General features: G+C 36.5%; 1 protein-coding gene across 1 annotated transcript in view; it reads left to right on the top strand.

The window, feature by feature from the left end:
- Positions 1–27,535, top strand: part of mtor (mechanistic target of rapamycin kinase) — a 253,459-nt gene that overhangs the window by 71,355 nt on the left and 154,569 nt on the right. The window contains exons 21-27 of the mRNA XM_081349573.1: positions 12,780–12,947; positions 16,197–16,309; positions 18,152–18,314; positions 19,157–19,249; positions 20,875–21,021; positions 25,113–25,255; positions 25,604–25,766. Coding sequence (XP_081205699.1) covers positions 12,780–12,947; positions 16,197–16,309; positions 18,152–18,314; positions 19,157–19,249; positions 20,875–21,021; positions 25,113–25,255; positions 25,604–25,766 — 990 coding nt within the window. The remainder of the gene's footprint in view (positions 1–12,779; positions 12,948–16,196; positions 16,310–18,151; positions 18,315–19,156; positions 19,250–20,874; positions 21,022–25,112; positions 25,256–25,603; positions 25,767–27,535) is intronic.

Here is a 27,535-nt window from a genome sequence, read left to right as displayed (position 1 = left end):
TATAGCAAAGCAGTTTATTCTTTCACACACAGACGCGCGATTCATATTTAGGCTAAACAGTCTTTACAAATATGTACCCTTCATTCATCTCACAGAAAGGCGAGTCATATTATAGAAATGCGATTCATCTTTTTGCGGTTTACATAGGCCTACACTAACGTTATTCCATAACGTTATTCCACATCAACACTTGAGAAAAGAAAACAGCCTACCTCACTCCTCAGCGGGATCTGCTCCTCATATCAGGAGATATTGCTCCTCATATCAGCACTGTTCTGAGGAAACTTTTCTCCATAAGGTAGGCTATATTATGCCTCACTCGCGGCGCTTTGTTTACAGCTGATGTGGGGGCATTTCACAGACTGAAATGGTTCTCAGAATTTGCATTTGAATAGCACGCGCTCTCCGGGGAGTGGTCAAATTACTTTTGAATGGCTCGTAATGAGCTCGACTGGAGTCGCTCTCTTTTTATACAGATTACAGAAGCTGAGAATATTTGTTTTTTATATAAATTACTTCATTTAAAAGATGCGATCTCAAGCTTTATGCCCGTGGGTCTGTTTGCCTGTTTGACTGAATTTTCGCGGAGTTATAGATCATTTTTGAACGCGTTTCAAATGGGAGTTTACTGACAGAGAGAAGGCAGAAATCGCATCATGTTCATTTTTCTTTATTTGTCAAAAAGCAAAGCACTTTATTTTTATTGTGAGTATACAGAAAAAAAATAGAAACTGAACAGGATCGATTGATGTATTACACGAAAATGAAAGATCAAAATTAACAGAGCATTAAAGGGGACATATCATGCCAAATGCACTTTTTTAGCCCTTAAATGCATTTTGTTGTATATTTGGAGTGTTTAGCAGTACAGAAAATATGAAATTATTCTCTTCAGGTGCTTCGTTGATATCTTTATATTCTGTTTTGGTCATATTTTTCAACCTGTTCCGATTTTTCTGTTATCTATGACGTTTTTTGAACTATTACGTCACAGTATTTGCAGCGGAACTACCAAATAAGGACATTGACTTCCGGCCCAACACTTCGAGCAATCCGCCATTTTTATTTCTCGCTGCAATTTTGTAGTCCAAGCTAAAGGATGCAGAAGTTACGAGAGGGTAAGTTAAAATGTTCGGTTGTTGGATGTAGTAACCCACACGCTTCACTACCCCGTCTAATGTAGATAAACTGCCGCGCTTGTGACAAGGGCGCATGTTTAACTGAAAGAACGAGCAGAGAGAGAGACCCGCGCGCGCGCGCGCTCTCTCTCTCTCTCTCTTCAGAGCCAGGCGAAAGTGTAAACAAGACATCACTGTCTCCAAACTAGACGCTGTCTTGCTCTCTCTCCCTCGCACATATTAATCGAAATAAATCGACAGGGTGGTAAAAGGACGGAAGACCAAAGTTTCATGTGTAAATACAGTACACACCAGTGCGATACATCCATATGAAGACGTTGTTCTACAGGTTCGTCGTCTTCATTTTCATCTCGCTCCGGCTCCGACTCTGGCTCGAACATGTAAGGCTGGCTGGACAAGTCTTCCGTTGTTGACATTTTGTTAATAACGTGTGAATAAAAAGTTTCTGTGCCGCTAGATAATCGTATCTCTGCTATCAAACTACAAAAATGGCCGAACGGGGTGGAGTTGAACCTCTGCAACCTGGAGAGGGGGCGGGGTATGAAGTGTCTCAATTGTATTTAAAGAGACCGCACCAAAACGAGTTGCTCTCAGACGCACATCAGAAAAGGGGTAGAAAAGGGGCCTGTGGAGCTATAATAATGAAGAATTCAGACCCAAGCATTGCAGTTCCGCTTTATATAGACTACAAATGTATGATTTATATGTAAAAAGGAACAATTTAAAAGCATGATATGTCTCCTTTAAGTGTTTATTTTTCATTGCTAAAAAAAAAAAACGAGCAAAACGCGCGGGTGCGTTTTTGGTCCCCAGAGGGTTAACATGCTCAAAAACTCTTGAAATTTTGCACACACGTCAGAACCCACGGCCATCAGGGCCGGACTGAAGCTGGTACCCAGGCGTGGCAGGGGGGCTCGACAGCACCCCCGGAATGGTGTCCAAAAACTTGGTCCGTAAATCAAACACGCTTGCATGTAATAATATGAAACTCAGTACACATATAGATCTCATCGGGCCGAACAACTTTCGGTGCTCTAAGTTTTACAAAAGCCCAAAAGGAAGTCGGTTATTATACGTTGTTTGGAAAACGCATACAATGGAATGTGAAATACTCCTCCTAGGGAATTCATCCGATCGCCACCAAACTCGGTGTGAATGAAGTCAAGACATTGAGGATGAATTCTTGTGAACAGATTTTTGATATCTCGAACGGTTTGGCCGTGACGAGGAAACGAATTTATGGCGAAAAATGGGACACAGGAAGTGTGTTTTAACTTCTGCATACATTAACTGATCTTGATGAAACTTCCGCAGTGTGTTCGTTGTAAGAGGCCGATCACATGGATGTGACTATTGTGAGTCAAAGTTATAGCGCCACCAACTGGCAGCAGGAAGTTTGCCACTTTCAAAATACTTTGAAATCACCCTCTTATTTTTACCCGATTTGCTTCAAACTTTGTGTATAATGTAAACACACGGCAGATGTAGACCTGTGAAAGGATTATTGATATCTTAGATACTGTTGCCATGGCAACGCATCAAACTTTAATATTCTTTTTTGATGCTTTTGAGACTCTTAGCATGCTTGAAATTGGATGAAACTCGACAGACACATCACATTTATTAGCCAGTAGACGTGCAAAGTTTCAGAAATGGGTGTGGTGGAATGGCTCAGTAGCTCCACCTTTTGACCAAAGTGGGGGGTTAGATTCATCTACAGCAACAAAACTTGGTATGTATATTGTTCTCATCAAGCCGGACAACTTTCTAATTTACAGTCATTAGCTCTGACCAACAGGAAGTCAGATATTTTGGTTTGAATGTGGATTTTTCTGGAGAATTTTCTCTCTCTCTCTCTCTCTGTCTCTGTATTGGCGCTTTTCCACTGCATGGTACGGCACGGTTCGGCTCGGTACGGTTCGACTCGGCGCGGAACGGTTCGGCTCGCTTCGCTTTTCCACTGCGTGGTACGACTCGACTCGGTACGGCACGGTTCGGTTCGCTTTAGCTCGGTTGCTTTTCCATTGCAGTTAGTACCGCTTCAAAATGGGTGGGACTGATCGTTATAGTTGCCGCCTCTACTGCCATGACATCATCGTAAACGCGCCACATTTCAAACGCACAACACAGTGGATGGTGCTCTTGATTCTCGGCATGTGGATGTTTTTAAATTAAATTAAACGGTCTTATAATGGTTTACTATATGTAAGGAAAATTCTTAACGTGTAATTAAACGTTGCGTTCATATTCTGGGCTCATCTGATTTTTTGTACATAGCATAGCCTACTTTATGATTTTAGTATCATAATGATTAATAAATGCACGCACAATTATCCGTGAACTTGATTTGAACAAATGCCTTTCAACTTGTGTGTCCAAAATTCAGAATTAAATGAATGTGCAGCAATCTTTACAAATAGAGAGTCTAGGCCTAATGTAGCCTACTGTTTTAAACTACTGCCATTAAAAAAGCGCATTTAATGTTAATGTTATGTTATTTTTTTCCATCTGCCTATGTTGATTATGAAAAGTGAACAGCACGAGACGAGTAGAGAGACATGGAGCGAGTCAGACATAATTTTGACCACTTCATTAAGTTTTGTTCACTTTGTTTTCTTTAAAGTGAATTTCGTTTTGTATAAATTGTATCTTAATTTTAATAATTTTTTCATCAAACAATTGCCTGGATTGAATAAGATGCAAAATAGACAATTTAACCATCGAGGCGCCCGAGCGGTCACTTGCATTGTACGTTAACTGGAGCGCATCTCATCCTCAAATACACAAAGCTTGAAATGTCTTTAAACGAAATAATTCAAAACAAAAAGAAATAGGCTACTCTCTTATGTAATCCATTATGTGCATTTCTCTCTATAGGCGCGTTTACTACGAATATGGCGATCGTCAACTTCATCTTTGCCATGCACAGACACTGACAGAAAACACTATTTTATAAATAAAAATCAGTGCACGCGTTTAAATAAAATTAAAACTTTAATTGTGATCATTAAAATAATTGAATATTAAATAATTTGTGGCCAATTTTTGCTCATTTATTAATAGTATATATATAGGCTATATATAGGCCTAATTTTATTAAATTGAACAAGCGCAAAATTCAGCATTCAATCAAATATTCAAAAAGACTTAATAATAATAATGTTATTTCAACATAATATCTCGTTATTTCGACATAATGTGCGTGCAACAAGCAAGATGTGCGTTTGTAAATCCGGGGACGCGTGCACTGATTTTTATTTATAAAATAGTGTTTTCTGTCAGTGTCTGGCAAAGATGAAGTTGACGATCGCCATATTCGTAGTAAACGCGCCTATAGAGAGAAATAACATTATTATTAAGTCTTTTTGAATATTTGATTGAATGCTGAATTTTGCGCTTGTTCAATTTAATAAAATTAAAACTTTAATTGTGATCATTAAAATAATTGAATATTAAATATTTTGTGGCCAAGTTTTTCTCATTTATTAATTATATATATATATATGTATATATATATATATATATATATATATATATATATATATATATATATATATATATATATATATATATATATATATATATATATATAGGCTATATTTATATATATATATATATATATATATAGGCTATATTATATATAGGCTATATACACACACATATGTGTGTGTGTGCCCTCAGCACATGCGTTAAAAATTATCCGGCGCCGCCCCTGACTGCAAGAAACAGTTTAGAAGAAACTTTTTAAGTGCAAGACACTACAGCGTTGGCTGTTGTCTACTGGCTATTTAAATCTAGCGGGTTTGTCTCGTGCATGGTCTCGTGTCGCAAATACAATGACACTGGTAGTGACGATTCTGTCTGACCAATCAGTGATCTTCAGTGTTTTCACGTCACATTTTTGTACCGGTACGGTACGCTTGGAACCTCAACAGAGGTGGTACCATTTAAAGCGAGCCGAAGCGAGCCGTACCGTACCGTACCATGCAGTGGAAATGCGCCATAAGCGTGCCGTACCGAACCGAGCCGTACCGTACCATGCAGTGGAAAAGCGCCAAAGCGTGCCGTACCGAACCGAGCCGTACCGTACCATGCAGTGGAAAAGCGCCATATGTGTAAGGGGTGGGGGGATTTTTCACCCTTGAACGGGGTCTGAAACCTTGGTCCATAGATCAAACACGCATGCATGAATTAATATGAAACTCAGTACACGTATAGATCTCATCGGGCTGAACAACTTTCCCTCGGTCAAGTTTTACGCCAGCCCAACAGGAAGTCGTCTATTATGGGTTGTTTGGAGAACGCTTGCTCTGGAATTTGATGTCCTCCTCCTAGGCAATTCTTTCAATTGCCACCAAACTCGGTCAGCATGAATTCAAGACATTGAGGATGCTAAATTGCGGACGGGTTTTTGATATCTCGAACGGTTTGGCCGTGGCGAGGAAACTAATTTATGGCGAGAAAAAATAAAAACGAAGTGTTATAACTGATCTTGATGAAACTTTAGCAGTGTGTTCGTGGTAAGAGGCTGATCACTTGTATGTAACTATTGTGAGTCAAAGTTATAGCGCCACCAACTGGCAGCAGGAAGTGTGTCACTTTCTAAATGCTTTTGACAAAAGTGGGGGGGTTAATTTTATGTACAGTCACAAAAATCAGTACGCATATTGGTCTCATCGAGTCGGACAATTTTCTAATTTATAGTCATTAGCTCAGAGCATCAGGAAGTCAAATATTTTGGTTTGAATGTGGATTTCTTTGCAAAATCAGCCTCTGAATTTTTACCCACTCCTCTTAAGTGGTTTATTTTATTCCCACCAAACTTTTTCAACATGATGAAAATACATTAAAGATGCTAAATTGTAAACGGATAATAAATATCTCAAACAGTTTTGCTATGGCGAAATTATTAATGTCAAAAAAGGAAAAATTCTATATAAAATTATACAAATATCAGAACTAAACCCATTTTATTCTTTTTTTTTTTCAATTTAATAATTGTTTAAGTTTAAAAACATGTTTTTTTAGTCCAAAAATAAATAATGTCATTTATAGTCAGGGTGGCCGCGGGTCCTTAAAAAGTCTTAAAATGTCTTAAATAAAGTTTTCCTAATAAAAGGCCTTAAAAAGTATAAAAATGTCTTAAATTCAGATTCGATAGGTCTTAAATATTTCTGGTCACGTAACCGCAAAAATTTCTCCAGTCTGACGGACCTAATGTCCGTCAAGTGAAGCATCGAATCGCCAGAATGATTCAGATTTTATTACATAAACAGCTATTGATAATGAAATATGACCTTTGCGATAGCCTATAGTTGATAATAATATAGGCCTCCCTAATGTACTGACGGTAACAGTGTTGCGCTGTTGAGGCTCGTGCAGTTATTTATAACATTTTATAGTTAAGAAACAATATATAGCCTAGGCTACACGAGAGAGCTGTTAGCCTGAATGACATCAAGATTGAAACCGAGACTGATTTCATAACAGTTCAATAAACAAATAGTTAAAATTAAGTCACTTACATTTTACACGCAATGACTTTTTTCAGCAGCGAAAATAGTTCCAAACAAAGATCACAGCAGAACCATAGCGCATCTCACAGCAACACTCAGCCATGTTTCATTAATGAATGATTCAGCGTTTTGAACGAACCGGTTGAGTCAAAGATTTAGTCAGGGGGCCAAAACTGATATTAAAACTTTGTCGGACACTTTTTGGTACAAGCATACAACCTATCCAGTATTAATATTTATCCCCTTAACATGTGTTCTAGCCAGGTTGTCAGCTTAGAAAATGTTTTTTTGTCCATTTTAACACTATATTCTTAAAAGTGGTAAAAGCGGATTTTTTTCCCCAAAGTGCTTCCATTTTCTTCCATGTTACCTATTGTAATTTTGGGCAAATGTGTAATATAATCCAACTTATGTGCAAGCATGATCATTAAAAAATAATAATCAATAAATACCACAAGAGTATCACACCACAAGGGGCACTGTTGTGTCAGCGCAGCTGTGATTTGGCAGCAGATTGAGGCAGCAGATCCAGAGAAGATGATCACAGCAGGTGTCAACAGTACAGTCTGAACAAAACTTTATAAAGGAGTGAATCACACAATCACACAACAGATTAACTTGATCTATTTGTCAACACAAACATTTATCTCAAGATTCTACCATTCTACCATCAAATGTTGCCAGAAACAGGTAAGCTAAACTGTTTTCCAACTAGCTATATACTTACCAGACATACACTCACCTAAAGGATTATTAGGAACACCATACTAATACTGTGTTTGACCCCCTTTCGCCTTCAGAACTGCCTTAATTCTACGTGGCATTGATTCAACAAGGTGCTGAAAGCATTCTTTAGTAAGGGTGTCACGATTCTCCAAATCCTCGATTCGATTACATTTTCGATTCTAAAGTCACGGTTCGATTCGATTCTTGATTTAAAAAAAATAAATTGAAAGCACAAGCTATGCCATTTTAAGACTTTTATGCAATATAATAATATCTGACCTTTGTTCGCAATACCACACACTACATTGTCAAATTTAAAACGTTTATTAACAACATAATGTAACAATAACTTATATCTTCAGTCAATTGGAAACTTAAACAATATAACCTATTACCTGGCTATTATAGTCCCGGGGCTCCCTGGACTCCTCAGAGCAGTCACAGGCGAATAGCACGGCGTTTTATATTGGGTTCCCACAGCGTTTGCAACGCAGTACGAGAGAACGTTCTCGTAAGGGAACGTAGGCTACTTGGTTACTTGCGTAACCTCGGTTCCCTTAGAGATAAGGGAACGAGTACTGCTTTGCCTTGCCGTGCTATTTCGCTCATATCAGGTACTTCGCTTCAGTCGATTTAAACCTAAAATCCTTTGGCGAGTTTTTTGTGAATTATACTCTCCAGCCACGTCCAAATTGGCGCGCTCGAGGTTGGCAGGGCGCCATGCGCTCCCATTGGACCGTACGCCACTGCTAACTCGCCATAGGTTCTTGCAGTTACCGCAGCACAGACAATCAGCTCGCTCAGACGAGATATGATGCTCTCGCTGTGCAGCTGCAATGTGTTTTAAAATAAAGGCTTCAATATTCTCGAGAAAAGGAGTTTTACCTTTTACAGGCAAGCCGAGCTGCCGTGACATGGGGGCGTGGCAGCATCGACGATTCCATTTTTTGATTCGATAATCGAGATTGAGCATTAATTTCGATCGATTTCGATTTAAAATCGAAATTGGGACACCCTTATTTTTTAGAAATGTTGGCCCATATTGATAGGATAGCATCTTGCAGTTGATGGAGATTTGTGGGATGCACATCCAGGGCACGAAGCTCCCGTTCCACCACATCCCAAAGATGCTCTATTGGGTTGAGATCTGGTGACTGTGGGGGCCATTTTAGTACAGTGAACTCATTGTCATGTTCAAGAAACCAATTTGAAATGATTCGAGCTTTGTGACATGGTGCATTATCCTGCTGGAAGTAGCCATCAGAGGATGGGTACATGGTGGTCATAAAGGGATGGACATGGTCAGAAACAATGCTCAGGTAGGCCGTGGCATTTAAACGATGCCCAATTGGCACTAAGGGGCCTAAAGTGTGCCAAGAAAACATCCCCCACACCATTACACCACCACCACCACCCTGCACAGTGGTAACAAGGCATGATGGATCCATGTTCTCATTCTGTTTACGCCAAATTCTGACTCTACCATCTGAATGTCTCAACAGAAATCGAGACTCATCAGACCAGGCAACATTTTTCCAGTCTTCAACTGTCCAATTTTGGTGAGCTCGTGCAAATTGTAGCCTCTTTTTCCTATTTGTAGTGGAGATGAGTGGTACCCGGTGGGGTCTTCTGCTGTTGTAGCCCATCCGCCTCAAGGTTGTGCGTGTTGTGGCTTCACAAATGCTTTGCTGCATACCTCGGTTGTAACGAGTGGTTATTTCAGTCAAAGTTGCTCTTCTATCAGCTTGAATCAGTCGGCCCATTCTCCTCTGACCTCTAGCATCAACAAGGCATTTTCGCCCACAGGACTGCCGCATACTGGATGTTTTTCCCTTTTCACACCATTCTTTGTAAACCCTAGAAATGGTTGTGCGTGAAAATCCCAGTAACTGAGCAGATTGTGAAATACTCAGACCGGCACGTCTGGCACCAACAACCATGCCACGCTCAAAATTGCTTAAATCACCTTTCTTTCCCATTCTGACATTCAGTTTGGAGTTCAGGAGATTGTCTTGACCAGGACCACACCCCTAAATGCATTGAAGCAACTGCCATGTGATTGCTTGATTAGATAATTGCATTAATAAGAAATTGAACAGGTGTTCCTAATAATCCTTTAGGTGAGTGTATAGCTAGGCTAATTTACTTTCATAATTACTAGCTTACTTACTAATAGGTAAATTAAGTTTTGTGCAGATGTGTAATGGAAATATTGTTTTTAATTTATTTGCTGCACAGCAGCCTATTTTACAGTCTGCTATAGCTAAAAGCGTTAATAAGTTTGTTAGATAGCAAAGCCCTCAGCTTATTTCAGAGGACATTGTAGTGATCCACTCAGAAACCAATCAGACTAGTGTAGTGAAAAATGTATTTGCCTTCAGATGAGATAACATGGATCCAGAGGAAGCTGTAAGCCTAGCGTCCAAAGAAAAACAAATAGGAAGAGATATTGATTGGGAACAATGTTTCATTTGTCAAGACAAATATGGAAAATACAGCCAAGATAAAGCCCTTTGATTGAAGTGATTTTTCAGGAAGTGTTGTCTTTGTGCTCTTTCTGGAGATTATTGTAGTATAATATTGTGCAATATTTTTGCAATATAATAGACACACACCATTATTTGCATTGCGCTTAGCTTGACCTTGCTTATTCAATCCATGCAGTCTCAAAGGGATGAGACTGACAACCTGAGAGCCAACCTCTGCCAACCTGAGAGCCACTGCTTTGATGGGAAAAACATACCTTTGCCATACGACTATTACATAGTTATGACTACTAACTAGTTACTAACCCCTAACCCTAAAGAAGTGAGAGAGCAGTGTTGTTAGGATGGAATTAATAACTATAGTGATATGTGAATGTAATATAATTTGTGTTACAACCTGGTACACTAATTAAGTCAAATAGCACCACAGACCATCATCTACAGTTCTAAATTTCCGCCTTGACATTAAAGTATTATAACTTGTGCAGCATTGCACTGTCTCTCCCTACAAGCTTTAAACTTGGCTTGACTCATTCCCGTAGAGATGGGTACTGATTGATAGAGGTTTTGGGATACTAGGTTATGTTTCCAAGCTGATATTCACTTTGAAAACTGGTTCTCTTTAGGCGGAGATAGTTTTTTTCATGTTCTAGTTCTGTTGTCTCTTACACTGTACAATAAATGTTCATTCTGACACTTCAGCAGACATCCCATAAGTGTTGGCTTTCATTTGATACCATTTTTATGAATATGGTCCTTGTGGTTGTGGAGATATTCAACATTTACTGTTGGCATGTCGTGTTGAGCAGGAAACCAAAAAATTGGCCTGAAATTGCTTGTACAAGTCACACAAAAAAAAATTCAGCTTGACAACCACCCTAATATCTTACCTATGGGTGTCTTCTAACTAAAAAAATAGGGTGACAGCTTGTACCAAAACATGTCCGCAAAAGTCTTAACGGAAGCCCTTTTCAGAATTGGCCCCCTGACTAATTCAATTACCCATTCATAAACTGCCTCATTCTGAATAAATCAGCCGTTTGAACGAATCGTTTGAATGAATGACTCAATGACTCGCTCATTAAGACGGTCGCCTGCCGCCTCCTACTGGCGGTTTAGTTTCATAAAGTATCATTCTTTTCAACATTCCTTTATTTGTATATTAAAAAATATTTAAAATAATCTCATTTAATAGTTATAATTTTTCAATGTAAATTATTTAATTTAATTGGTAACAGCCTAGTGTCTTATTATTTTAATTGAATATATTGATCAAATTTAAGAATTTGAAATGAAAGATGGAGCAAACATTTAATAAAATTAGGGGAAAAATGCCCTTTAATAAAACGTACAAAAAATGAGTGTTTTCAAACAGTGGTGTAATGAAACATTGACAATTTAAGTTTGAAGGGAGTAAAGCCTCTGTTTAGGCTATTAAGGAAATGCAATTTTGCCAAAAGAAAATAAATATTTTAAATACATTTTTTAAATATTTTATTATAAATAAATGTTCATTTTAAATCAGCCTACTTCAGTGTGATATTACCATGTTATCATGCTTAACACTAAGAATTTGAATAATTTTAATGTGATGATCAGATGCAGATATCTAAATCAAAGAATATGGGTGGTTTGCAGGTGGATTATTAATTTTTAACAGTGGATTCGGGTGACTCAAAGTGCACCAGATTAATGAATTTATCTTTAAAATGTACAAAATTTTCTTACAAGAGGGCATGCCCCCGGACCCCCCTAGAGGTACCAAGCTCCACCCACAAAAATAATGTGGGAAACACATTAGGCTATATGGTGTTCTACAAAAAAATACAAATTTAATTATCTTATTATTAAAATACATTATTAGGATTTTACCACCTCCGCCTCATTTTGAGCCTGGAAAGACCCCTGAGTAACATAACATTACAGGAGCTATTTTGCTGAATATTATACTCACGATTGCAAATGTTACATTGATTTTAGTTCAATAAACAAGTAGCAAATATTACATTATTTCAATTACTTAAGTTAAATATTACATATACACATGTAATATAATGTGTGTAATCAATATAATGTGTGTAATCAAATAAAATTTGGCCATCACAGGTTTGGTCTTAAATTTCATTCAAAGTGGCATTAAAAAGGTCTTAAAAAGTCTTAAATTTAACTTGTTTATATCTGTAGACACCCTGATAGTGCTATACTGCCCTCTTGTGTTCAAAATCAGGTAGGCCTATTGTATCTATATAAAAATATACTAGGCATGTGACGGTGAGAATATTTTAACACCGGTTAATCAACGTGTGACACCGCTGGGGGCTTTTGAATCGCTAACTTAAAAACGAAAGTAAAATATGTTCGTCCGCACTGACATGGATAATGGTGCGGAGCAGAGCGAACGTTTTCAATGAATTCCTATGGAAGTAGGAATGAACTAAAAAACGTTGACTCTGTTCTGCTCGTTCCTCGCCATGGCACCGTTATGAATGCCCGTGCAGCCGTGAGCATTTTACTTTAATTTTAAAATTAGCGCCATTTCGGGGGCAGATTGCTTGAATTTATTTTACAAAAGCACAATGTTGTTTTATTTCTACTGTACACAAATATAAGTTAACACTTTGCAGTTTGAATGATGTTAGGGTTAGGGTTATATATATATATATATATATATATATATATATATATATATATATATATATATATATATATATATATATTTTTTTTTTTTAAGTGACAAGACAGAATATTACTTATCTGATATATATGTATATATATATATATATATATATATATATATATATATATATATATATATATATAGTTACATTTATTTATATATATATATATATATAGTTACATTTATTTATTTATTTATTTATATATATATATATATGGTGTTTTCTCTTCTACAGGAATACTGGACTCCAAATAATCCCATGCAGAACACCATTATTTTGCTGATTGAGCAGATAGTGGTGGCTCTAGGTGGAGAATTCAAACTCTACCTGCCACAACTCATCCCACATATGCTGCGAGTCTTCATGCACGACAACAGCCCCGGACGTAGCGTCACCATTAAGGTAAACGCATACACTGATATTCAGATGAGTGTTAAAGTAGCAATGCTTCTTAATAGGTTTGGGGAATAATTGATTCACCAATGCATCAAAAATGTTCTAGATTGATACACATGGTATTGTTATTTGTTATTTAGTATTCATCTCTGCTTTTAATATGTGTATTTGTTCTTATTTTATTACTGACTTGTCTTTAAAAATGTTTGAACTTTATCAATTAGGCTAGTAGTTTTTGCTGTGGTATCAAAGTATTCAAGTGAGCTTTATGTAATAAAAGAAAAGCAAAGTTACATTTACTACCCCCCCCCCATAAAAAAACCAAATGATATATATATATATATATATAGTGTCTCATTTTTAAAAGAAAAAGATTGTTCTGTGAGCCCCTTACGCCTGTCAATAAGAAGTCAAACAGTGTTGCCAGATTAGACAGAGATTTAAGCACTTCTCCTCACCCAGGCAGATGAAGAAAACAGTGCAGCATTTAAAGATCATTTCTGTTGATTGATATAACAGAGTTTACTGGTATTTTAGTTCTGATGTGTGAAATGGTATTTTAACAGTAAAAAGACGGAATGCTGCTGCTTGTCTAAACACATTATGGATTTACCTAAAAAGTCAATATGGATATTTTATGGTACTTTACGGTAATTTAATGTGTGTAAGCACTCTGTGTCTGCTGTCTGTGCCACCTGTTTCACATTATTTCAATATGTGCTGAGTTCACCTTCGGGTGTCAGATGATCTCATCTAAACCTTGTGATCTAAACCTTGCGCTCCTCTGGCGACCAACAAACCTTCCCCTCTGTCTGTATTTAGGTAATCTGATAACCTGTATTTCAGAACAGTTTAGGAGGCATCCTTTTTGTATTCACAGACTATTGAATATCCACAGACTAAACGGTATATTAAAAAAAATAAGTTTGTCTTTCTGTTATTTATAGTATCTTTCTCATATACCATCGTCATTCTGTACATTAGTGTTTATTTCATGTAAAGAAGTCTTGGAATATCTAATAAATATTTTTACTCAATGAACATTGCAAACTTCTGCTAATCCAGTTGTTAGATTCTCTGAAGTGTGCATATTGTACAAAAGTATGTGTAATCTGTGCGTGACAGTCCATCTGTGTGAATTCAGTGGGGTCAGGAGAGTTCTGTCAACAATTCTATGGGGTTATAATTGTTGCATTATTCCTAATAAATAGATTGAGATTCACAAAAAATGATCAAATTCACAAATAAATAGATTAAGATCAACAAATAAATGTAAAGAGTTTCACAAAAAATTATAAAACTCACAATAATAAATAAAATGAGATTTGCAAATAAATAAATATATTTACAAATGTATTTTATGTCACAAACACAACTCTGCCTGGCATTTATTTGTGAACTGCTTTTCTGTGCACCCATTTCAAGGGTGCAAATATCTTGAAAATGAATCAGATTCAATTACCGCCTGGAGTGTAAAGTCTAACGTGATTGGTTGTAGCGAGAATGTGCTACGATTGGTCAGCTCAATGTGGCCGTTATCTGACGGGTTTGAGAAAACGGTGGGTGGAGTCCACTTATTTGTGGATTTGTCTGCACGTCGACGCAAGAAGTGTTTCAAAATCCACAGATGCGTGAGGGGATTTACAAATGCACAAGAAGCAATTCACAAATGCGTGCAGCGATTTACAAATGCACAGAAAACGGTTCACAAATAAATACCAGAGTTGTGTTTGTGACATAAAACACATTTGTAAATATATATATATATTTTTGCAAATCTCATTTTATTTATTTTGAGTTTTATACATTTTTGTGAATCTCTTTACATCTGTTTGTGAATCTCAATCTATTTATTTGGAATAATGCAACAATTCTAACCCCATACAATTTTGGACAAACATGTTATTTAAAATAAATACAAATATCATTGCAGCATGTGTTATTTACTCTCTATAATGAAATAGTATATTTATATCGGCCTTCTTCCACTCTAAGAGATTGGAATATCAAGATATCAGTATCTCCACCAGAAACTGTATATTGATTGACCACTATCACTGATGAATTTGATTATAGATGAAGTGTAATGTAACTAGCAGATGTACAGTACTAGAAAATCGTTTTATACTAAAATTATTATGCAGACAATGCTTCATGTATTCCAGACATGTAATATAAATAAATAGATACATGCATACATACATTCATACATACAATCCCCCTTCACATTTAAAAAAAGTCAATGAATATCAGAGCTTTCCTGAGCTCCTTCATCATTAGACATCTTCTCTGCCAGTCTTCAGCTCCTGACAGATGTGTGTAGCTCCAGGCCAAACCCACAAATCCCACTCAAGTAATTCAGTAATTCCTACATCCACATGAGTCTTCTCTCTGCACGCCTGTAGAGCCCATAACTACCGTCTGCATCACTGGGAGCAGTGAGGTCACCCTAAAGGAGCTCTTAAACTGCCTACCAGTTGTTATGGGCCGAATAAGAAAACAAAAGCTCAGTCAGTCATGTGAGCTGCGCTGGCAATATTTTGACCGTGTGAAGGGCAAAATTTTGATTTTAAAAAAAGGGAAAAAAGGGTTTATTCTAAAGACGGCCTCCTTATAGCCATTTCTCTTTTTGAATCTTTTAAAAAAAAAAGAAAATGTATAAACCTGTTTGCTGTTTTGTTTTAGTGACTGCTGATGGAAAATTATCTTCAAGTCACATTTCATATCAATATGGAAATTTGTTGTAAATTAAGTTTTAAGTAAATTACGTTTTTTAGTACTGGTTTGTAGCGTCCATTCACAAAATGAGGTAAGCTTGTTAGAAGTTGTGTGACATCCGTGACGTAGAACTGACCTTCCACTAAACCTTACTCACTGTAGGTACTGTTTCTAATGCTGTTAAGCTTTCCTATTAGCACTTGTTTGCATATAAATATAATTGCATATAAGGAAATCTTGTGTTCCTCATTTGTGGATAAAAGATAAAGAAATTTGTGATTAGTGGTTTGCTATAGGATTCAAACAAATGCTTTAATGTGTTCATTGTGATGTAGATGACTCTGAATTTTTTTTTTTACAAATTTCTATAATGGATTTATATATCATGGTTTACTGTGTGCCAAGTGCTATGTATATAGCACAATATATAATGCACAATACTCTGATGTATTTAACCATTTTTTACAGAGATTTACTGTTTGTCTTGATGCACCAGTTTCACAGTTTTCAGGCAGTTTTCTTCCTTCTGTGTCCTAGCTGCTCATGGCCATCCAGCTGTTTGGAGCTAACCTGGATGACTACCTCCACCTACTGCTGCCTCCCGTAGTTAAACTGTTCGATGCCCCCGATGTCCCCCTGCAGGCCCGCAAGTCAGTGTGAAAATCTTCTGCTCTGTTCAAGCTCTTTTTAAACAAGTGTTATTCAAACCAGTGAGTAGTGAAAGTAAACATACACTACTGTATATGTTGCTACAGTAGTTGGTATGAAATGTGGAAAACAGTGTTTTTTGTTTTGGTTTTGTTTTTTTACTTAATTTGCTATACTATCTATAAAAGTATCAACAAGTCTCAACTTCAGGTCAACATGAACCGCCATTTGCAACCCATGTTATTACTGTGATAGGAAATGTTTGCAAGTTAAACAGAATATATTGATTCCAAGAATGTAGGCTTGATTTTAATTATTAGGGAATTGGTGAGAGCATGGTCCAGATTGGAGCCACACCTGAATAGTTAAATAGTTAATTAAAGAATAATTAAGAAAGGCCTTAATAATAGTTATTTTGCTGTTTGTGAAAAAAAAAGAAGTAAATTTGTTTCAGGGATTTTTTTGTTTTAGTTTTTTTGAATAATGTTCACTGATAAACAATGAGATCAAGAACATAATATTGAAGTAAATGTCTTTAATTTTGATTTCATGTTGACTTAATGTGGGCATAGGTCATTTGAGGTAGTGAGAGTGTTTTCGCAGCAGTGGTAAGAACGAATGTGAATAAGGTAACCCCAGAGTCTATGAATACAGGATCACATTAACAAAGTGGCTTTGGCCAGCTTTTACTCTGCTAATACTCTCAGTAAAACGTTTTTTACAGACAAGAATCTGTATTGTTTTACTGAATAAGTACTGGGCTGAGTTTAAGAAAGAATTTTGAAGAGAAAGGTAGACGGATTGTATTTTATTAATGTGCTTGATTTGGTTGGCTGCACCACAGTGCGGGTGTGTTGGTTTGGAAACTCGGTTTTAAAACCTCAAACAATTAACTAGATCGTGTCTCCTTTACTGATACAAATATATATTTTTAAAGCTATTCGGCTGCCAATGGCAATATAGAGAGCATGGTCCTGAAAAAAAATCAGGCTCAAATTTTTTAACACAACTTGTTTCGATTTATGGCTTTGATTTTTTCACAGTTTTAGAGTAAAACATGTTTTTGAAAATGTAAATATATTTCATTTAAAAATTTTAAATAGTATTTGTGCACATTTTTCATAACAATAAATGTAAAATTCAAAAAAGTTCACTTTTAAAAACTTTTTCACTTGAGCAATAATCTGCCAAGTGTCGTCTTTGAAAAGAGATCAAACTTAAGTCTTTACTCTAAAGCATTCAAGATTTACGGCACTTTATTTGTACTTTTGCACTTTGTGGCCTCTGGACAGTAAAGTTTTTATGTCTTTTTTCTTATTTTTGATTTCTTTTTGGATCTACGCACCACAAGAAGATATCACTCATCAGTTTGGAACTAATGTTTGGCACTACTCCTTTCTATCCTCTTGTTTCGACAGTTAAGTTGGAAATAAAATTTTCAGGTCTATGCTCAAAAAGTGAATAAACGGATTATAAATATATAAATATAATTTAGTACCATAAAAATAATAAATAAAAAACATTATCGGACTAAAATATAGAACATTAATTTCATTGAAATTAAAAATATATATATTTTACAACACGCAAAGAGGGATAAACACTTATTTTTGTCATTTGACTTAATTTGTTTTTTGTTTTGATTTTATAAAAAAAAAAAACATTTGGTGGAATGTTCACTTTTGTAAATCAGCCAAGACAACATGGTTTTCTACTGCCAGTATTTTTAAAATGTCTAAATATTGGCCGATATATCAGTCTATTACTTGTTATTTTACAATTAATTAACAAAATGCCAATAAATGTTTTAAAGAACATTTGGTTGTTTTATTTTTGGTGTTTAGGGTTGCCTTGGAGACTTTAGATCGCCTGACTGAGTCTTTAGACTTCACGGATTATGCTTCCAGAATTATTCACCCCATTGTGCGTGCACTCGACGTTACTCCAGAGCTGCGGAGCACCTCCATGGACACGCTGTCCTCACTAGTCTTTCAGCTTGGCAAAAAGGTACAATCTTAAAGCCTAGTTCAAGTCTGGGGAGTGGATCTGTAATGCTGTCCTCATCGTTTGGAAATAAAGTATTAAACTTTTTTTTGCCATAATTCTCATAGTTGTATGTCATTAACTGATGTTCTGAAGTAGCCTTCTAAGTATTCCCTAGTGTCTCGCTAATGCACAAAGACGTTTCCAATCAGAGAGAGGGATGAGGTCATTGCTTTAACCATTCCTCTTAAAACCCTCTTAAAATTACCAGTCAACATGTGGCCACCATGAGCACCAGGCACAAGTTCTGATTCCTTTGATCACTGCTGGCCACAATCCTCAGTTTCCTGTGTTAGAGGAACACCACTTTATTTGTGTACTTCCTAGTTGATGGGGTTTAGTCACATGTATACACATGTGCACTCATTCACTCCCAATACTCAAAAGCTTTTTAGTCTAAATAAATCCAGTATGCTTTTCTTCCTCTTCATGTGAGAAGTGCTGCCACCAAGTTGATGCTAAAATGAAAAGAAGTAACAATACAAATATTTCTACAATGCTAGTACTGAGTATAATGACTTAAATCAGTACACATGTGGTACTTCTTTTTTTCTTTTTTTCTTTGTTTTTAGTTTTTTTTTTTTTTACTGGCTGTTAACTTGTCTTGAATAATTACTTAAAAACATGAAGCAGTATTTACTTCATTGATACTTGAAGGCTTTGTTATTGTTTTAATTTCATTTGTTAATATTTATATTAATATTGAACTTTTTAAATAAATTAGTATGTTTCATAGCATAATAGTTGTGCTGTGTTGACATGAATATTAGTATTAAAAATATTTTTTCTGTATATTTCTTTCACAGTACCAGATCTTCATTCCTATGGTTAATAAAGTGATGTTGAAACATCGCATCAATCACCAGCGCTACGATGTGCTCATCTGTCGAATTGTCAAGGTCAGCATCCTACCCTCTCCACGTCTGTGGATATAATATTTCTTTGCAAAAAACATTAAAAAAAATTCGACATAAACTAGGTCCCTGATGACTATTCAGTCACGTTCTTGTTAGAAGAACTTGTCTGAAACAAACCAGCTCTTGTGTTCTGATGGAGAAGCCTGCCTCCGTTTCCTGTATTTGGCCCCCAGTGTGAACCACCACTCATTCTTTGCTAGTGAACCCAGACTTCCTGTTCCAGCACGTGGCCTCTTGGCATCCATATCCAATCTTGTCTTTGGCTTTGAGATGTATGGTTTTTCCTACTGGCATAGAATTACCAACATGTAATGCTGGTGTAAAAGAAAGGTTCTTGCCCCTCTTTCAAGAAGTGTTTTATGTAAGGAACAATTGAAGAAAGGCCGTTAAATTATTAGAAAATTATACGCACCCGAGATGTAAATAAGGTCAATTATTCAGCTTATACTATGCCTACGACACATTGTTCAGATGTTTTATTTCGAGAAATTTGTTAGGTTTTTGTCCTTAAAACGCTTTTGTGTGTTAGTCTAATTACTTATGCATCTCATTTCAAGCCTCCATTGCTAATTCCAAAACATCATTTTAGAGCTAGTAATGGAGACTTAATCCATTAATATGCAGAATAATGCAGTTATTAGAGAGAGAGAGATCTCTAATAAGTGTGTGTGAATTACCTCAGTCTGTGCAGCACTTAACAGTGTTCGGCAGCAGCGTCTCTACTAATAGCAAAGCTGTAAGTCCTCATGTAGCTTTTCAGTTGAGAATTATAATTTTTTTATAAAGTCCCGGGGCAGAGCTGACACAAAGTATATGTGTTTGTTTTTGTCATTATTGTCCTATTTGTTATATTTATTTGCTTTTATTGGGTTTTGGTTCTTTTTGCTGTTGTAGGCTGTAAAGACTTTTGAAATAACTGAAATAATTTGGCGAAGTGAAATGGAACTGTAATGCGGTCAAGCCCTTCCTGGAACTACTTTAGCCGTGTGTTTCCAGGAAAATAATTGCACACCTTAGAATGTTCGTCCACCAATCAGAGTCAAGTATTCAACAGCCCCGCAGTATAATTACAAATATATTTCTGCCTCCTTTTGCCAACAAAACCTAAATAGTTGGTGTCCCATTATTTTTTTAAAGGATGAAGGCACAGATTTGATTATAGATGACTATTCATATGTTTGAAATGCTTGATGTGTAAAATCAGTATAACATGAAACTGTTTGTTTGCTGTCGAATTATTATTACTATTATTATTATTATTATTATTATTATTATTATTATTATTATTATTTTTATTTATTTTTTTTACTTCTTTTTGAATGAGGGAAATTGAATGAAAGAGTTTTATTCTTTTTAATTATTTTTTTTTAATGCATGTTGCTAGTTAATTATCACACAAATCAGTGCTCAGTAGACCTTTTGTTAAAAAATGAACATTTGACTATATTTAGAGTTTCAAGACCTACATGTCCCTTATTTGTGGAAAGTTTTGGGCATTTAGGTTTTTTCAAGCTGACACAAATATAGATTTGTGTGTGTGTGTGTGTGTGTGTGTGTGTGTGTGTGTGTTTGATTTGTCTTTACTGACCTGTGTGTCTCTTTCTCAGGGCTATACTTTGGCGGAAGAGGAAGAGGACCCTTTAATATTTCAGCATAGACAATTACGTGGTAATCAAAGCGACACTCTGGTTAGTAACCCGGTCGAATCAGGACCCATGAAGAAACTGCACGTCAGCACAACTGCTCTGCAGAAGGTTTGTAGAATGATGTGTTAACATTTGCATGTGCCATTAATAGATTGGTATTAATGTAGATATTGAAGCAGACCAGTCTATTAATATCAGACATTCTGATCTCAGTAAAATCAACTTCGACTCTACTGTTGGAAATCTGAATATATTATCTAGTTTATAATGTCCTAATTCACAAAAAAAAAAAAAAAAATTAAACAAAATGGTATTGTTTGTGGTGTATTGGTTGATTGAGTGCTCATTTATCACATATTAAATTGATGAAATTGAATAATATTGTCTTTCATAAAATAAATTTGACTTGTTCCTAAGTTTGTAAAGAATGGGGAACTGTTTGCACTAGGAGGAAATGAGTCCCCTTAAAGGCATGCCCAGCATATTCATTGAAATCCTTTTTTTGTATTTTGTATGGTTTGAAACATAGCTACATCTGTCTTCAACACCACACTTGATATTTTTTTCTTGATCAGAGATTTGTGATTTGTCTTTCGGGGTACACTGTTGAAGGGATTGTCTGTTCTCTCTGATTCATGAACTCATCATAATCATTTACATGTGTTGCCTGAGTTGTCTTTCCACTATTCTCTCCACCATTACCTTCATTACTCAGTTTTCTGTTGCCTAAATATTGAACATTCTCCCATGGATGGGCTTGAGTATCCTGGCTTTTAATCTTAATGCATCCTTACTGAATAAAAGTACGTATTTCTTTAATTTATTTCCAAAAAATAAAGAAAAAGATTATAACTGACCGCCTTTGAATGGTAGTGTATAAAGTTACAAAAGGTTTCTATTTCAGATAAATGCTGTTCTTTTGAATTTTATATTAATCAAAGAATCCTGAAAAAAATGTGCACAGCTGTTTTCTACAATGATAATAATAATTAATGTTTCTTGAGCAGCAAATCATCATTTTAGAATGATTACTGAAGGATCATGTGACACTGAAGACTGAGTAATGATGCTGAAATTTCAGCCTTGCCATCACAGGAATAAATTGCATTGTAAAATATATTCAAATAGAAAAGTTATTTTAAATTGTAAAAGTATTTCACAATATTACTGCTTTAGCTGTATTTTGGACCAAAGAAATGCAGCCTTTGTGAGGAGAAGATACTATACTGTGTGTGTGTGTGTGTATGTGTGTATATATATATATATATATATATATATATATATATATGTATATATATGTATATACATTTAGTCATTTAGCAGACGCTTTTATCCAAAGCGACTTACAAATTAGGACTAAATAAGCGAGTCATCTAAAAGAGGCAAAAACAACAACAACGCAAGGAGTGCTCAAAATACGAAGTTCAGACATTATTCAGAGTAGCATAAGCCTGATAAGTGATGTTTCAAAGGGAATGGAATTTTTTTATTTTTATGAGGTTAAGTGCTCACGGAAGAGATGGGTTTTCAGCTGTCTTTTGAATGTTGTCAGGGATTCTGCTTTCCGGATGAGGGAGGGGAGTGCGTTCCACCAGCATGGAACTGTGAATGAGAATGTTCTGGAGAGTGATTTTGTGGCTCTCTGTGATGGAACCACGAGGCGTCGCTCGTTTTCCGATCGTAGGCGTCTGGTAGGGATGTAGGCTTGTAGGAGTGAGTGAAAGTAGGAGGGAGCTGAGCCTGTGACAGATCTGTAAGCAAGCGTCAATGCCTTGAACTTGATGCGAGCAGCGAGAAGTAGCCAGTGCAGAGAGATGAACAGTGGAGTGACGTGTGCCCTCTTGGGCTCGTTGAAGACAAGGCGAGCTGCAGCATTCTGGATCAACTGTAGGGGTTTTGTTGCACATGCTGGAAGTCCTGCCAGAAGAGCAGTAGTCAGTAGTCAGGCCTAGAAATGACCAGGGCCTGGACGAGAAGTTGTGTTGCATGCTCAGTTAGGAAAGGCCTGATCTTCCTGATGTTGTGCAGTGCAAACCTGCATGATCGAGCTGTCTTTGAAATGTGATCTGTGAAGGTCAGCTGGTCATCAAACGTTACTCCAAGGTTTCTGACCGACCTTGATGGGGTGATTGATGATGACTCTAGCTGGATGGTGTAGTCGTGCTGTAGAGACGGATTGGCAGGGAGGACGGATGTATATATGTGTATATATAATATATATATATATATATATATATATATATATATATATATATATATGTATATATGTATATATATATTAGTGTGTATATTAGTACAGTCATGGTCAAAATTGATGGCACCCCTGGTAAATATGATAGAAAATGGCTGTAAAAAATAAATCTGCATTGTTTATCCTTTTGATCTTTCGTTCAAAAAATTCACAAAAATCTAACCTTTCATTGAAGTAAAAGAACTGAAAGTGGGGGGTAAATCACATTATAAAATAAATGTTTTTCTCCAAAACACGCTGGCCATAATTGTTGGCACCCTGTTATTAAATACTTTCTGCAACCTCCTTTTGCCAAGATAACAGATCTGAGTCTTCTCCTATAATGCCTGATGAGTTTGGAGAATAACTGACAAGAGATCAGAGACCATTCCTCCATACAGAATCTCTCCAGATCCTTCAGATTCACAAGTTCATGTTGGTGCTTCTTCTCTTCAGTTCACCCCAATCATTTTCTATATGGTTCAGTTTAGGGGACTGGGACGGTCATGGCAGAAGCTTCATTTTGTGCTCAGTTACCCATTTTTGTGTTGATTTTGATGTTTGTTTTGGACCGTCGTCCTGATGGAAGATCCAACCACGGCCCATTATAAGATTTCTAGCAGAGGCTGTCAGGTTTTGATTTTTTATCTGTTTGTATTTGCTAGAATCCATAATACCATGTATCTGAACAAGATGTCCAGGACCTCCAGCAAATAAATAGGCCCACAACATATAAGATCCAGCAGTATATTTAACCGTAGGCATGGGGGACTCTTCATCCCTGTTTGCACCAAACACATCTGCTGTTTTATCTGACCATAGAATCTGGTCCCTTTTGAAGTTCCAGTCGTGTCTGACAACTGAATATGCTGGAGTTTATTTTTGGAGGATCGAGGAGGATTTTTCTTGAAACCCTCCCAAACAACATGTGGTGATGTAGGGGTTGTTTGATAACATTTTTTTAGGCTTTCTGACCCCCAAGACTCAACTAATCTCTGCAATTCTCCATCTGTGATCCTTGAAGAGTCTTTGGCCACTCAAACTTTCCTCCTCACCATCCATTAAGACAATATAGACACACGTCCTCTTCCTGGCAGATTCGTAACATCTTTAGTTGATTATAACTTCTTAATTATTGCCCTGATGGTCAAAATGGGGATTTTCAATTCTTTAGATATTTTCTTACAGCCAGTTTCTATTTTGTGAAGCTCAACAATCTTTTGCTGCACATCAGAACTATATTCTTTGGTTTTACTCACTGTGATGGATGAGCAAGGGAATTTAGCCTTTGTGTTTCCTCATATTTAAACTCATGTGAAACAAGAAGTCATAGCTGGACAATTTCATGTTCCTAGTCCCCCTGGTGTGCTTAAAAATGTAAATATTAATGGGAATATACTTCAGAGATATTTTTCTCATAAAAAATTCTAGGGGTGCCAACAATTATGGCCAGCGTGTTTTGGAGAAAAGCATTTATTTCATAATGTGATTTACCCCCCAATTTCAATTCTTTTACTTCAATGAAAGGTTCAAAGATTTTTGCGAATTTTTTGAAGGAAAGATCAAAAGGATAAACAATGCAGATTTATTTTTTTATCTTTTATCATATTTATCAGGGGTGCCATCGATTTTGACCACCACTGTATATATATTAGTGTGTATATTAGTATATGTGTGTGTGTGTGAGTGAGTGAGTTCTGTGTATTTTAAATCTTAATTATGTACAATTACCTTTAAGACATGCTAACATCAAACTATTGTAATCAATTGTGAGTCAAATCTCCCCTGCACTTTATGTGAACAGACCCATTTTGTGTTGAAGTTGGAGTCTATATAGAGCATTTCAAATCAGTCACATATGCAGTTCCAGAAGGCAGCTCTCTGTGTCGTAGGCTTTGAGGCAGATAGCTAGAACAGAGCTCTTGTGGTTCTTTTATCTGTTTATTAGTCCTGTTTCTGCTATGTGCAGGCTTGGGGTGCAGCCAGAAAGGTGTCCAAAGATGACTGGCTGGAGTGGTTGAGACGTCTCAGTGTGGTCTTGCTAAAAGAATCATCCTCACCTGCCCTGCGCTCCTGCTGGTCTCTGGCGCAGACATATATACCACTCGCCAGGTAAACCTTCCCTCCTCTGTCTCTGTTCTTCTATTAAAGTAACATTTCAGAAACCCATTATTTTTGTCGCATTTTTCTGTGCCTTAATTCTGGGAGTACGGTCTCTTTCGGCAAGAACCGTTAACTTGGACAGGAATGGGCTGTTTGGCACAGTTAAATCTGTAATCATACCTGCAGTGATAGGTTGACAGTGTGACAGCAGAGTGCCATCTCATTCAAATAGCAGCACAACCATCTTTGCTATATGTTGTTTGGACAATACCACAGAAAAAACCTACGTAGACTATTGTATGGACATAACCCTGCACAATTATCAAAGCCTGTGTGTGCATTTTCTATTTTCTGTAGGGATCTTTTTAATGCTGCATTCTTATCCTGCTGGTCAGAGCTGAGTGAAGACCAGCAGGATGAACTGATACGCAGTATTGAGCTTGCTCTGACTTCTCAGGATATTGCTGAGGTCACACAGACGCTGCTCAATCTTGCAGAATTCATGGAGCACAGCGATAAGGTCAGTAATGAAGTCTATTGTCTCTAGACATTTGACATCAGGCATAACGTCTGATCCACATTGTACGTTTGGTCAAATAACTAACCCTACAAGCCAAGAGAGTAAAGGCTTTTTAAAACATCTGAAAACAAGGCATAAATACAGCATTTAAGTTAGGACACTTCTGTCCTGAAAAGAACATGCATTCAATATCATTTGCAAATGAAGGCTACTGCTTGAAGATTTTTCTTTATGGTAAAAAAAAAAAAAAAAAAAAAAACTAAATAATAATAATTCAAAAAACGAAATTTGAAACTAAATGCAAGATGTTTCTCAGGGTTCGTACAATTATGAAAAACCTGGAAAAGTCATGGAATTTCAAAATAGCAATTTTCAGGCCTGGAAAAGTTTTGGCAAAATAAATAAAGCCAGAAAGTTTTGGAAAAGTCTCAGAAATTTGTTTCAAAATGTTTATAGAATAGAATATATGTTATAAATGAGAATGTTGGTTAAACAAAATACAATAACGTTCATTCAATCCATCTAACTGCGTTCCATCAGATTTCGTTTTGCAGGGTTGAGCATTATAACCAATCACTCATGTGGTTGAGCTTATGAATGTAAGGGCCAATCAGAGGCATTCAGATTAGTCATCGCTGAAACGAAGAGTTTTGTTCAGTGCACGTGCCCTCTGACTGAATTCTGAGTGAAAGAAATCGTGAATCCTCCCATCATAAACAACAAAGTGCAGATTCGATGTAAGAGATTCATGTCGTGCTGTAGTCAGCTAGCTTCTGTGATATTAACAGGAGTGTTTGTGAGAGTGCTTAAACTCGCGCTATACCAAAGTTATGGACAGCCTCATGTTTGGTCACATTCTCTGCTCCCTTTCTGTATACAGTTTATTCTAGTTAATATAGGTATTCATCATGCTGACAAGATTATGTGAAGTCTTTGTTTTCTAATGCGTAAAACACATTAAAATAGATTGTTTTATCTCTGTAGCCAGAATATGATGTGCAGTTTCCCCAAACACAAAAATATTTTTATGTACTCTATTAATCGACATTAATAATCATTATTACAATATCAAGAGCATTAATTGACAATAATGACCCTGTAATGAGTTCCTGTTAATTGTATAATTTATGAGTAACATTAAACAATCTGTGTAAATAAACATTTATGCTATTTCAGATGCAGCTTATGTTCCACTTTTGCAGTGTAAAGATGGCTTTTGTTAATGATAAAAAATGTATTGGTAGGAGTCTATAGTATTCTGATTGATTTAAGTAGTTGGTTAAATTTACCGACCAAGTTGGTTAAACTTGTTTCCGACCGCACCACAGCACAGAGACAGCGCTCATAAAGATAATAAACGATATTCGCTTAAATACTGATTCAGGCAAATTATCAGTGCTGGTACTACTCGACCTCAGTGCTGCATTTGACACTGTCGATCACAAAATACTTCTGGACAGGCTGGAAAACTGGGTGGGGATTTCTGGGATAGTCCTAAAATGGTTCAGGTCATACTTAGATGGGAGAGGTTATTATGTGAGCATAGGAGATCATAAGTCTGAGTGGACGCCCATGACATGCGGAGTCCCTCAAGGCTCAATTCTTGCGCCACTCCTGTTCAACCTGTACATGCTCCCAATGAGCCAAATAATGAGAAAGAACCAAATCTCTTACCACAGCTATGCAGATGACACACAGATCTACTTAGCCCTATCGCCTAACGATTACAGCCCCATTGACTCTCTGCTTCAATGCATTGACGAAGTCAA

This window comes from Scardinius erythrophthalmus, assembly GCF_964197995.2.
Source record: "Scardinius erythrophthalmus genome assembly, chromosome: 20".
In the NCBI taxonomy this organism is placed as follows: Eukaryota; Metazoa; Chordata; class Actinopteri; order Cypriniformes; family Leuciscidae; genus Scardinius; species Scardinius erythrophthalmus.
Note: the sequence above shows the minus strand (reverse complement) of the source record. Positions and strands in the feature narration are given on the sequence as shown.